This window comes from Acipenser ruthenus, chromosome 29, assembly GCF_902713425.1.
Source record: "Acipenser ruthenus chromosome 29, fAciRut3.2 maternal haplotype, whole genome shotgun sequence".
Taxonomy (NCBI): Eukaryota; Metazoa; Chordata; class Actinopteri; order Acipenseriformes; family Acipenseridae; genus Acipenser; species Acipenser ruthenus.
The window spans coordinates 17,284,175-17,298,352 of NC_081217.1; the positions used below are offsets into that span (position 1 = coordinate 17,284,175).

Consider the following 14,178-nt stretch of genomic DNA (forward strand, 5'->3'; position numbering starts at 1 on the left):
TTTAAAATTCTCCAAAAATCTATCCAGATGCTAATAATAAATGAGTCACAATATTTTTTTTTAACAATACCCTCAACCCTAAAAGACAGCAGCACTAATAAAAATAATGAATTCAGACCTACCTCTTCATGAACCATTCCAGCACAATAGAGTACAACATGAACTCGGAGGGACAGCTCACTGCAATGGCAGCCCTGGGCACAGACACACACGCAGACACTGCGCAGCGCCCAGCCTGCTAGTCTGCTGAGACTCCTGGAACAAGCTTCTTACCAACACAGGCCTGGCTTGTACAGCCAGTTCTGGGGCTTCATGTTTTTGAGATCCGAGCAGCTACAGACAACATATATATATTTAAAAACAATCCTGAGACACACAAAGCAGGAGGCAGGGCAAAGCTGTCACCCCAGGCTGTGAATGCTCTCTAGTAACCCCTCACTGAGGTGGTGCTCGCTCGCTCTGCTGATTCTGCTGGAACTCTGCTGGGTCGGGCTGTGTTTAACAGACTCACAGCTGTAATCCCCTTCTGTCAGGACCACAGCACAGTACAGCACACATGGCAGGCTACCAACTAGGGAGTCTCCCTCCTGCAGAGGCACACTGCATTCCATTTATTATGCTCACGGCCATCAATCAGCAATATCGTTCTGATTTTGTTTGTTTAACCCTTTAAGGTACAAGGGAATAAAATGGTGCTAACTTTTTTTTTTTTGCAATGAGGTGCACAAGACTTTATAATGGGGTATTGTGCTTGTGGGCTCGCCTCCAAGGCTGTACTGTGCTGTGCAGAAACATGCACACCGCATGTGCACTACAGCACCTAATGGCATTTACAATACCAAGGTTATACTTTTAAACTACATTTCTTTCCATTTTTACATTATAACAATCTGATATTGATGTTTACTGAAGCCTATAGAGGTAAAGTGGATTGCTCATTCAATTAATTCCCTCTTGCTTTCCGCAGGAGACAGATAAGAGACAGCTGATGGGCCTGTGTCTCTGTGCCTCAGCCCCACCACTGGAGGTATTGATCCCAGACTGTCTGTGATGGGCCCCCTGGAAGAATGCTGATCCCTGGCACAGAGTGCTAGTTTACAGCAGCGTGCTTTCCAATCACACTACAGCTTTCTAGTGGGCTCATTCAATAGCCTGTCATGCCTTTCACCCACTCCGGATGACTAGGTTTGAATACACCAAGCCAACAATCACAACCTAACAGTCCCTAGTTCCTGGTTCATCGTTGATTCAATTGTTAAAACATGGGTACTGTAATAAAGTGTAACTATCTTGGCTTAATCACCGAGTTGCAGCGTGTCCCTAGCTAGCCTACATCACAAAACCACCCCCCCAGCCTCTGCTGGCTTGTGAGGTCTGGATCCCCCCTTGCTGTGGTCCTTCAGTATAAATGACAGTGCAGCACCCTGCTGGTCTCAGCCCTCCCTAACACGCATGCTGGGAGGTTTTCTAACATGCTGAGATGGCTCCTTGTCAAAGTGCATTCCCTATAAGCAGGGCAGCCAGTCAAAACATCTGATCCAGTTGATGTTTTGGATCAGATGGCACGGAAGTATTCCATGAAAGCTGGCTCCCGACGGTGGTCTGTTCAGGTGTTTTACAATGTATTGGACCTAGCAGCCATCAACTCCTGGGTACTTTATAAAGAATGCATGGAGCAGAATTTACCAAGGAGAGAATATGTTTTACAGTTAGCACAGGAACTTTGCAAGAAGCATTTGGAACAGGGGGAGACTGCCAAGCGTGTACCCACAGCTGAAGCTGACAACCCCGCTGAGAGCCGCAAGAGACGCCAATGCCAGGTTGGCATGTGCAATAAAAATAAAACTTCGGACAGCTGTGCCCTGTGCAGAAAGGCGGCTTGGAGAAATATTGATTGTGAACAGCCTTAGACTCAAGGTAAAGGAATACCTTTTTGTCGAAAAAAAGAAAAAAGTAAATTAGACTTTTTTTTATAACTTCTTGTGCTGTGCGCTTCTGTAAAATGTTTTTTTCTAAGTTTATTTATCTACGTTGTTCAGTTGCTTTTGCTCATCTGAAAATAAACCGATTGCTGTTGAAAAGTAAAAAATGTATTGCTATCGTTTCAGTTTTATAAATATGTATGTTGTAAACCAATGTCTGTTAAGATGTTTATTTATTTACATTGTTTTGTTTTGATTTGTAAAATAAAAGTTCATATATATATATATATATACACACACATATGAACTTATACAGATGTTTATGTAAAGTACTCAATAAAAAAACAAAAAAAACAAATTACATCCGACTGCTTTTCCTTTCGTTATACTATTTACAGTGTTTTGAATACAGCCGTCAGAAAGACTGCTGCGGGGCTTCTAGGTATGAGTATATCTCCGGTCCTTCTAGTGTTAAAGGCTGAGGCTGTCAGCGGCCGTCTAGTGGTATTTGTTTTTTAGTAATACTGCACCTGGAAAGGAAATTTGGACTCCCTCTAGTGGCTTTTAAGCACTACTGCACCAGGTGTGTGTGTGTGTGTGTGTGTGTGTGGAGGTGGTAAGATCTCCCTGTCCTGGCTTTTCATTCATACTGCAGACAGGTTAAAAAATAAAAAAGAGCTCTATTTATTGGTTTTCATTCATGTTGCAGCTAGAGGACAGCTTTAATTGAAATGCCTAGCAATGCTCCACTTACCTCAGTTTCAGGCACTATGGGCGATATAGCGCATCTAACAGGCTTTGACAGGGGGGCTGACAGTGGGTGCTCGGTTGGTGGGTGATTCCCTATCCTAGACTGCACACATACTGTACTGCTGTCAGTCACAGATCACCTAAATCTGAAAAGCTCAACCACACAGCACCAGGGTTGTGGGGCTAGAGAGAGACATGGGAAGTGTTGAGAGATCCTAGCAACAGCACTGTCTCTGCAACTGTGAGGATGCATTCAAGCAAAGGATGCCCAAGCACCAAGCACAACAAACAAATAAATCACCCATTCCTGGAAGTCAGTTTACAGGGAAACAAACGACATGATACATCAGGATTGTTGAGCACTGTCGGACAGTGTGGGATCACAGAGTCCTGTGATCAAGGAAACCCTGAAGGTCTTTCTACTCAGACCTCATATACTCCTGGAGATCATCACTGTGTCATGTTTTTCAATGTGCACACTGTGGGCTTTGTGGAAACTTTGACCGAATCCCAGATTGATTTGCAATGTGGTTTTGCGGAACAACACGTGTGGATGAAAGAGCAATCACAGCATCTAGCCAGCAGCAAAACAAACTAGCTAAACACCAAAAACAAAGCAATTAAATAACAAATCCTGTGGTGCAGTGGGTCCACGCGCTGGCCCCTTCTTCACCTCTAGAAGTTAAATTTGTCTGGTGTAGTCAACGCAATCTGGCACAACTGGTAGAGGGACAAGGACTGGAGATCCCATAGTGACAGAGTGATCCTTCCACGGCAGGCCTGTGCGCTGAGATCCGAGCCTGCAGTCTTAATTAACAATAACAATACAAACATAATCACATAAACTGTGCTCCACATTTATTTAGTTATCTGACTTGCACATCAAAAACATAATTAGCGAAGGCCTTGTTCTTGTACAGTTTCCTGTTAACAAGGACAAACTGAATAAACTAAATTCGAGAATAACTGAATTGTGGAATACGGAGGGGGCTCTGCACTGTGTCCACTAGGATAAGCCAGCAGAGCTACATCCCTTGGCTATGCTGGTCACCCAGCCCTCATCCCCCGGCTACGCCCCAGTCACCCAGCCCTCCTCCCAGCCCTCATCCCCCGGCTACGCCCCGGTCACCCAGCCCTCCTCCCAGCCCTCATCCCCCGGCTACGCCCCGGTCACCCAGCCCTCCTCCCAGCCCTCATCCCCCGGCTACGCCCCGGTCACCCAGCCCTCCTCCCAGCCCTCATACCCCGGCTACACCCTGGTCACCCAGCCCTCCTCCCAGCCCTCATCCCCCGGCTACGCCCCGGTCACCCAGCCCTCCTCCCAGCCGTCATCCTCCGGCTACGCCCGGGTCACCCAGCCCTCCTCCCAGCCGTCATCCTCCGGCTACACCCCGGTCACCCAGCCCTCCTCCCAGCCGTCATCCTCCGGCTACACCCCGGTCACCAAGCCCTCCTCCCAGCTACGCCCCGGTCACCCAGCCCTCCTCCCAGCCGTCATCCTCCGGCTACACCCCGTCACCCAGCCCTCCTCCCAGCCCTCATCCCCCAGCTACACCCCGGTCACCCAGCCCTCCTCCCAGCCCTCATACCCCGGCTACACCCTGGTCACCCAGCCCTCCTCCCAGCCCTCATCCCCCGGCTACGCCCCGGTCACCCAGCCCTCCTCCCAGCCGTCATCCCCCGGCTACACCCCGGTCACCTAGCCCTCCTCCCAGCCCTCATACCCTGGCTACGCCCCGGTCACCCAGCCCTCCTTCCAGCCCTCATACCCCGGCTACACCCCGTCACCCAGCCCTCCTCCCAGCCGTCATCCTCCGGCTACACCCCGTCACCCAGCCCTCCTCCCAGCCGTCATCCTCCGGCTACACCCCATCACCCAGCCCTCCTCCCAGCCCTCATACTCTGGCTACACCCCGGTCACCCAGCCCTCCTCCCAGCCGTCATCCTCCGGCTAAACCCCAGTCACCCAGCCTTCATCTCAGTTTCTAGTTCCACACGCTTCCCCACAAGCAGCACCTGGCCAGCGCATGGGAAATGTCAAGACAGCTTCTGGCAGGAACCCAGAACAATAAGTCGAGGCAGCGAGAGGCTATAAATATCATCCCTGACTGCAAGCCGGCTTCCTTCCACCTCGGAGCCCGACAGCAGGACAGGGGTTGAACGTGGTGTGAACTGAAAGACCTGAATTACAGTATTTCAGACCTCTTGTAAGAAATGATTTGAATCGGTGGGTGAAATCAGCATCGCTAATCGGGTATTCCTCAAGGAACGATCAATCGCCCGTATATATTTGCGTATCAGTTTTCAATGAGAGTGTGCCAGGTTGAATACGTTCTCTGTACTGCTCTGTAGTTTTGTCCAGACGCTTTCCATAACAAGCTTTCAATCGTGTCCCTGCTGCCTCAATAATAAACTTCGTCCATCAATCATTCTGTAAATAATCTGGGGTGGTTTAAAATGTTATTACAGTTGGAAATGAATGTCTAGTTAATCATCTTTGATAATTACTTGTTGAACTGGAAAACACAGATTCATCAATAAATAACTGTGTAGCAGGTAACTCTTTATCCTTATATACATCTCCTGAGAACAATGGGGCTTTTGAATATGCTCTTTATGTAACTGTGTGGTCTGTATTGTTTCCTGCTAAGCAGAGAGAAACAACAGAATGCTCTGCTTATAAAAACTGGATCCCAGCTATCCAACAGGCTTTGACAGTGTTTGTTTTCTAAAGAAACTCATTAGGAATAATAATAATAATAATAATAATAATAATACATCTACCAGCATAATGCTGCTCTAATGGACTAGTTTGGGGAACAGAGCGTTCTGTTCTCCTCTGCTGAGTCAGTCTCACAACACCAGCTCCACACAGAACACACAGCTGGCTCTGCTTGTTTAATACTGGAAGAGTGAACTGTCTGGATTACACACAGCTCCAAAGGGAACACGCTTAGCCCAATCGAAGACACTCACAGAATGCACCTGCATATAGCATGTGCATACAAACATGCTGAAGAATTTCATCTCAGATCTCAAGTTCACAGATACACATTTAGACGGATGAAACAATCACACTGTGAGCTCGCTGTCTGCAGCTTCCACATCCCACTCCTGTGAAGCCCTTACACAGTCGTGACTCAGGTCTGTATCTGTGCTGCCATCGGGGACTGGTAGAAGCATGCTGAAAGCATTGTGGAGGCTGCACAGGGACTGGCATGCTCTGCAACACTGGCTCTCAAATCATTTCATTATCCTAATGACACTCAGACAATAAGACTTCATCGCTATCCCCGTTTATTCATGGAAATGCATCCTGCTTGTGCAGGAAAGAGCATTACGCTGCCAAGTCGACCCGGATACCAGGAATACTGAACAAAAAAACAGGCAAGCGGAAGGAAAGATATCGGAAATTTCAATAGCCTGGCTAGCAACTTCTGCTGCTTCAATGAATTGATTGAAGGTAGTAAAAATGTTGAAAGTAGCAATGCCGGGCACCTCTATCCACATTTGTATTCAGGAGGGTAGTTTTAATCGGGGAAGCCCAAATCAGAATCCAAGTTCCTCTGTGGCTGTAAAACTAGTTAGACCTGCCTGTGATTAACCACTGACAGTAGATATAAAAGAGCAGGTTTATCCTCAGTGGATGCTAGAAGCAGAAGCTCTACCTGCAGTTGAAGCTGGTGTTCTTTCAGAAAAAGAAAAAAACACATTATCAGCAGCTTCGCTTGCAGTTTTAATATTAGCATCAATTCACCCCCACCGGGCCACTTTATTCATATTAGAGGCCACTGTCGCTGCACAACACAAGTCAACGTGTGTATCGGCACCTCTGTAAACACAGCCACTGCCTGCTGTGTTGGTGCACTACAGGGCTGGGCTTGTCTGCTCGCTTTATCAGCAGTCACACCACCGTTGTCCCACACAGGATAGAAACATCTGATATTTTTCATCACAGGCTTTTAATCTTCCTTGTAAATAAGTAAAAAAAAAAAAAAACGCCCCTGAGGGTTAGCAACGCCTTTCACAGCTCTGCTGCAGCTCGGAGGAAGCAGGAGAAGATTGAGCTCATTGAGTTTCCATGACATCACCACCAAACAAAAGGGGCTGGAATCACATTACTGCTGCCGTAGTCGTTTGAATAGAATGCATTGAAACAGGCCCCGAGCAGGAGACATGGAGAAAGCGCTCACCGTATAAAAACACACACAGCAGAGTGGGGAAAGAAGGCGAGGAACAGGGCTTGCTCGCATGATCGCTGCATGGATCACAGCGGCTGGTGAAGTGTGGTCACACGTCATGAAGTCAAAAAGGCATTGAGAATTAAGTAGTAGAAGGCTTGATATGTACAATTTTGTCCTGGAGGTCTGAAGCCCAGTTTTTCTAGGCATCATTAAATAACTAGCAGGTGAAGACCTAAATCATGGTACAATTAAGTAATTTAGGGATACGGGTGGAATGAAGACCAGGATGCCATAATCCCCCAGCTACGCCCAGATCACTCAGCCCTACTCCCTGCCCTCAATTTTGTTTTATTTGTGCATATTCCACACTGATCGAATATTAAACACAAGTAAAGAACGAAAAGATTGTCAACAGAATTAAATTGTCAACAGATTGTCAAGCCCTCAGCCAGAGCAGCGCCCTGGTGCAGAACAACTGTCAAGCCCACAGCCAGAGCACCGCCCTGGTGCAGAACAACCGTCAAGCCCACAGCCGGAGCAGCGCCCTGGTGCAAAACAACCGTCAAGCCCTCAGCCAGAGCAGCACCCTGGTGCAAAACAACCGTCAAGCCCTCAGCCGGAGCACCGCCCTGGTGCAGAACAACCGTCAAGCCCACAGCCAGAGCACCGCCCTGGTGCAGAACAACCGTCAAGCCCACAGCCAGAGCAGCGCCCTGGTGCAGAACAACCGTCAAGCCCACAGCCGGAGCAGCGCCCTGGTGCAGAACAACCGTCAAGCCCACAGCCAGAGCACCGCCCTGGTGCAGAACAACAGTCAAGCCCACAGCCAGAGCACCGCCCTGGTGCAGAACAACAGTCAAGCCCACAGCAGGAGCAGCGCCCTGGTGCAGAACAACCGTCAAGCCCACAGCCGGAGCAGCGCCCTGGTGCAGAACAACCGTCAAGCCCACAGCCAGAGCAGCGCCCTGGTGCAGAACAACCGTCAAGCCCACAGCCAGAGCACCGCCCTGGTGCAGAACAACCGTCAAGCCCACAGCCAGAGCAGCGCTCTGGTGCAGAACAACCGTCAAGCCCACAGCCGGAGCAGCGCCCTGGTGCAGAACAACCGTCAAGCCCACAGCCGGAGCAGCGCCCTGGTGCAGAACAACCGTCAAGCCCACAGCCGGAGCAGCGCCCTGGTGCTGAACAACCGTCAAGCCCACAGCCGGAGCAGCGCCCTGGTGCAGAACAACCGTCAAGCCCTCAGCCGGAGCACCGCCCTGGTGCAGAACAACCGTCAAGCCCACAGCCGGAGCAGCGCCCTGGTGCAGAACAACCGTCAAGCCCACAGCCGGAGCAGCGCCCTGGTGCAGAACAACCGTCAAGCCCTCAGCCGGAGCACCGCCCTGGTGCAGAACAACCGTCAAGCCCACAGCCAGAGCACCGCCCTGGTGCAGAACAACCGTCAAGCCCACAGCCGGAGCAGCGCCCTGGTGCAGAACAACCGTCAAACCCACAGCCGGAGCACCGCCCTGGTGCAGAACAACCGTCAAGCCCACAGCCAGAGCACCGCCCTGGTGCAGAACAACAGTCAAGCCCACAGCAGGAGCAGCGCCCTGGTGCAGAACAACCGTCAAGCCCACAGCCGGAGCAGCGCCCTGGTGCAGAACAACCGTCAAGCCCACAGCCAGAGCAGCGCCCTGGTGCAGAACAACCGTCAAGCCCACAGCCAGAGCACCGCCCTGGTGCAGAACAACCGTCAAGCCCACAGCCAGAGCAGCGCTCTGGTGCAGAACAACCGTCAAGCCCACAGCCGGAGCAGCGCCCTGGTGCAGAACAACCGTCAAGCCCACAGCCGGAGCAGCGCCCTGGTGCAGAACAACCGTCAAGCCCACAGCCGGAGCAGCGCCCTGGTGCTGAACAACCGTCAAGCCCACAGCCAGAGCAGCGCCCTGGTGCTGAACAACCGTCAAGCCCACAGCCAGAGCAGCGCCCTGGTGCAGAACAACCATCAAGCCCACAGCCAGAGCACCGCCCTGGTGCAGAACAACCGTCAAGCCAACAGCCAGAGCACCGCCCTGGTGCAGAACAACCGTCAAGCCCACAGCCGGAGCAGCGCCCTGGTGCAGAACAACCGTCAAGCCCACAGCCGGAGCAGCGCCCTGGTGCTGAACAACCGTCAAGCCCACAGCCAGAGCACCGCCCTGGTGCAGAACAACCGTCAAGCCCTCAGCCGGAGCACCGCCCTGGTGCAGAACAACCGTCAAGCCCACAGCCAGAGCACCGCCCTGGTGCAGAACAACCGTCAAGCCCACAGCCAGAGCACAGCCCTGGTGCAGAACAACCGTCAAGCCCACAGCCGGAGCAGCGCCCTGGTGCAGAACAACCGTCAAACCCACAGCCGGAGCACCGCCCTGGTGCAGAACAACTGTCAAGCCCACAGCCAGAGCACCGCCCTGGTGCAGAACAACCGTCAAGCCCACAGCCAGAGCAGTGCCCTGGTGCAAAACAACCGTCAAGCCCTCAGCCGGAGCACCGCCCTGGTGCAGAACAACCGTCAAGCCCACAGCCGGAGCACCGCCCTGGTGCTGAACAACCGTCAAGCCCCTAGCCAGAGCAGCACCCTGGTGCAGAACAACCATCAAGCCCACAGCCGGAGCAGCGCCCTGGTGCTGAACAACCGTCAAGCCCACAGCCGGAGCAGCGCCCTGGTGCTGAACAACCGTCAAGCCCACAGCCAGAGCAGCACCCTGGTGCAGAACAACCGTCAAGCCCACAGCCGGAGCAGCGCCCTGGTGCTGAACAACCGTCAAGCCCACAGCCAGAGCACCGCCCTGGTGCAGAACAACCGTCAAGCCCCTAGCCAGAGCAGCACCCTGGTGCAGAACAACCATCAAGCCCACAGCCGGAGCAGCGCCCTGGTGCTGAACAACCGTCAAGCCCACAGCCGGAGCAGCGCCCTGGTGCTGAACAACCGTCAAGCCCACAGCCAGAGCAGCACCCTGGTGCAGAACAACCGTCAAGCCCACAGCCGGAGCAGCGCCCTGGTGCTGAACAACCGTCAAGCCCACAGCCAGAGCACCGCCCTGGTGCAGAACAACCATCAAGCCCACAGCCAGAGCAGCGCCCTGGTGCAGAACAACAGTCAAGCCCACAGCCGGAGCAGCGCTCTGGTGCTGAACAAGTGTCAAGCCCACAGCCGGAGCAGCCAGAGCACCGCCCTGGTGCAGAACAACCGTCAAGCCCACAGCAGGAGCAGTGCCCTGGTGCTGAACAACCGTCAAGCCCACAGCCGGAGCAGCGCCCTGGTGCTGAACAACCGTCAAGCCCACAGCCAGAGCACCGCCCTGGTGCAGAACAACCGTCAAGCCCCTAGCCAGAGCAGCACCCTGGTGCAGAACAACCATCAAGCCCACAGCCGGAGCAGCGCCCTGGTGCTGAACAACCGTCAAGCCCACAGCCGGAGCAGCGCCCTGGTGCTGAACAACCGTCAAGCCCACAGCCAGAGCAGCACCCTGGTGCAGAACAACCGTCAAGCCCACAGCCGGAGCAGCGCCCTGGTGCTGAACAACCGTCAAGCCCACAGCCGGAGCAGCGCCCTGGTGCTGAACAACCGTCAAGCCCACAGCCAGAGCAGCACCCTGGTGCAGAACAACCGTCAAGCCCACAGCCGGAGCAGCGCCCTGGTGCAGAACAACCATCAAGCCCACAGCCGGAGCAGCGCCCTGGTGCTGAACAACCGTCAAGCCCACAGCCGGAGCAGCGCCCTGGTGCTGAACAACCGTCAAGCCCACAGCCAGAGCAGCACCCTGGTGCAGAACAACCGTCAAGCCCACAGCCGGAGCAGCGCCCTGGTGCTGAACAACCGTCAAGCCCACAGCCAGAGCACCGCCCTGGTGCAGAACAACCGTCAAGCCCCTAGCCAGAGCAGCACCCTGGTGCAGAACAACCATCAAGCCCACAGCCGGAGCAGCGCCCTGGTGCAGAACAACCGTCAAGCCCACAGCCGGAGCAGCGCCCTGGTGCTGAACAACCGTCAAGCCCACAGCCAGAGCAGCACCCTGGTGCAGAACAACCGTCAAGCCCACAGCCGGAGCAGCGCCCTGGTGCAGAACAACCGTCAAGCCCACAGCCAGAGCAGCGCCCTGGTGCAGAACAACAGTCAAGCCCACAGCCGGAGCAGCGCTCTGGTGCTGAACAAGTGTCAAGCCCACAGCCGGAGCAGCGCCCTGGTGCAGAACAACCGTCAAGCCCACAGCCAGAGCACCGCCCTGGTGCAGAACAACCGTCAAGCACACAGCCGGGGCACCGCCCTGGTTTACAAATTAGACTCCAGTAGCGGGTGATTTTTAATTTGAATTCAGCAGAGGAAAAAGCCAGCCATTGTTGCTTGAACACCTAAATAACATTCCAGCTCCGAGCTGCAGTGACATGAAATCAATGTTTGGGGGGAGGGGTGGGGTAACAGAACCTTTACGGTGGGTGTTGCACTGGTGGCTGCAGAATTTGGAAGAGTGTCATTTTGTTACCCACAGCTGAGCCATGCACAACGAAGGGGGGTGTGATCAAAAAAGGTGAAAAAAAAGGGCTAGTCTTTTTTTTTTCCATATGTGACAGGCCAGGCACAGAAATATGGGACTTGTGCTGCAGTTTAATATAGAGAACACAGATTTGATATTCTCACAAGAGAGGCAACATATAAGTGTGCAGAACATATTAGCTGTGTTGTGTAGGATTCTCCTGTTGTTTCTGATTAGATTATATCCCCATGCTTATTAAAAAGACTCCTTGGGGCTGAATATTGGGGCAGTAAGGTGGGTTAGCATGTTATCCCTACACTGTGCACTGAAGCCCATAGGTGATCCACTGTGCACTGCAGCCTGTGTATTAAATAAACAAACTACTTTTTTCAGCTATTTAAAATAATGAATGCATGAAAGAGTTAATACAAACTTCAAAGTTTGCCATGTAGTTCAAATGCAACTAAGCTGACAGTACTCTCAAGCTAGACTCCAGCTTCAGATCACTTCTCAGTTTCACATTGCTTCCCCCTCCTTTGTAAATGAAGCGTTGGTCTTAAATGCTGTATAATCAGAGTAAATAAACACACAATTCAAACAATGCATTGGAAACAAGCCTCAGTTTGGACCACAGCACCATTGAGCCCTTCAGTGTGACAGAGACTGAGCTGCCTGTAGCTCCAGTACTGTGTTCAATCTGTCACCCTCCACCCCTCTGTGACCTGCTCCCACTCAGCCAATCAAAGTCTCTGAATGTAACTTGAGTGGATCCTCTCTGTATCCCGGTGTCTCCATCGACTCTATTGCTGTTTTCTAACATGTGGCAGTAATTGAAGGTTGGCTCAATCACACTTGTCTGGTCAGCCACACCTGACATTGGAGCTGTAATACAAATACCAGCTTACTGTACCTGACACATGAGAACCACAACCCTGCTATCTGTCAAATACAACCTGCTATTAATTCATCTCTAAACAGTATTTCATATGCTCAACAAAACAGCCAACCAACACACAGTTGCTTCATGAAGAAAATGAAAAGAACATTAATTTTGAAGGTATGCACTTACACCCTATGAAAGTGTTGTCTTATAAAAGAATAGCTTTAATCATTTGCTCTTTTTTAGTCATAAAGATTATCTCGCACCACAATACATATTGTGCTGTGGCTTGTGCGCTGGGATATCTACTGCATCTTGACGTATGTGCATTTATTGTACCCTCTTTATCAAGCATGATAAGATAACCACCATGTAATCTGACATCCCTGTGCTGTATAATCCTGTACAGTCCAGAGCAGTACATCATCTACTACAGGATGTGTCTCCACCCAGACCCAGAGGGTAATTATCAGAACATTTCCTGCACAAGGCCATGCTACACATTCATGGGAATTTCATTAGCAGACAGATCTTGCAGGATTAGATCTCAGGCAATAACATCAGACTATAGCCTCACAGTTCAGGGCCACCACGCGGGTTCTTGCCAACTTCAGCAAGTGCGGACAGAAGCAAGGTTCAGAGTGATGTCAGTTGCCATGGTGCAGGTTCCAAACAAATAACACAGTGCCTTGAACAGGTAGGGTAGCTGCCATTCAAAATAAGAAAAAGTGGATTAAAGGATAAAATAATATTTGTTTTCTTTTTTTTTATTATAGCATGGTTTCACTGTAACAGGATACACATTATAGTTATATTTTTGTTATCTTCATACTGCGAAGAATTTACAAGAAAGCGCTGAATTCAGGATGCACTGTTACCCCAAAATCTAAACAAGGACAGGATTGAACGCACCAAGCAAGAGGATCTCCCCCGACACACCTGTGGGAGGAAAGTGCAAAACCAGCAAACCATGCAGATAGACTGGGACCCTGCGCAGCGGCAGGAGGCTCACCCTGTCCGTGACGCGTTCCGGCTCCTCAACGGTCCAGTGCAGGGTGGGCTCTCCGGCCAGCAGCGAGGTGTCCGTGGTGGAGGAGGAGCGGGGTCTGCCCTGGTGCAGCAGGGCGGTCAGCGAGCTGTCCTGGGGGCCCTTCCTGCCCAGGTGGGGGCTGCTGCTCTTCACTGCCTCGGAGGCGGGGCCGCTCTTGGTGCGCCGGCTGCTGCTGTGCAGGCTGCTGCCCCTCTTGATGGAGGGCCGGGCGCGGATCTGCTGCAGCACCCTGTTGAAGGCGGTGGGGCGGGCGGGCAGGTCCTGGAGGGACACGGCGTAGGACACTCGCTGCATCTCCGGGGACCGCTCCTTCTCGTCCGCAGAGTCGTGGTCCGAGTGGCCCCCCGGCCCCCCTGCTGCCCCGGCAGGGTATCCCACGCTGAGCTGCGGGGCCTGGGCAGAGTCCGGGGAGCTGTGCTGCTCGCGCTCCCTGGACCTCCGCCGGCTGTGGAACAGGTGCTTCAGCCCGTGTCCGAACACGGAGCCCTCCGACAGCTGCTGGATTTTCTGTGGATCCAAAAAATTAAATAAATAAGGAGCATTCAATCTAGAACTGAACACAGATGCATAACCCAGAACGTGCAAGCCAGAGCACTTTAATCTTTTTTAATCAACCGTAGGTAACAATAATGTCTGTTGAATCAAGTTCACAGCAAAACCTGGAATGTGCCCAAACTGCTATGCAATGGGAGTCTCATTTCAATCCCCGATACAGTAAGGTGTCACTTAGCATAAATAAAGTCACCCAGCCATTTTCTGTTAACTAACATTTTGCAAAATGGATCATGGCTGAAATAACCAATTGTCCAAGGCCGATACAATAAGCCATCAGTAAAGATAACCTCATTTGAAACATCAGTAATTTGTGCAGTCTTGCCCATTGTGACTGAAA

At 51.9% G+C, this 14,178-nt stretch overlaps 1 protein-coding gene across 4 annotated transcripts in view; it reads right to left on the reverse strand.

Moving 5' to 3' along the window:
* Positions 1 to 14,178, reverse strand: part of LOC131702060 (transmembrane and coiled-coil domains protein 2-like) — a 38,622-nt gene that overhangs the window by 22,820 nt on the left and 1,624 nt on the right. For 3 of the 4 annotated variants that reach the window (XM_059003689.1, XM_059003687.1, XM_059003688.1), the window contains one exon: positions 13,248 to 13,793. In XM_059003689.1, the coding sequence (XP_058859672.1) occupies positions 13,248 to 13,793 (546 nt within the window). Of the gene's footprint in view, positions 1 to 122; positions 341 to 13,247; positions 13,794 to 14,178 lie in introns of those variants that run through there. The other variant, XM_059003692.1, reaches the window with a different exon arrangement.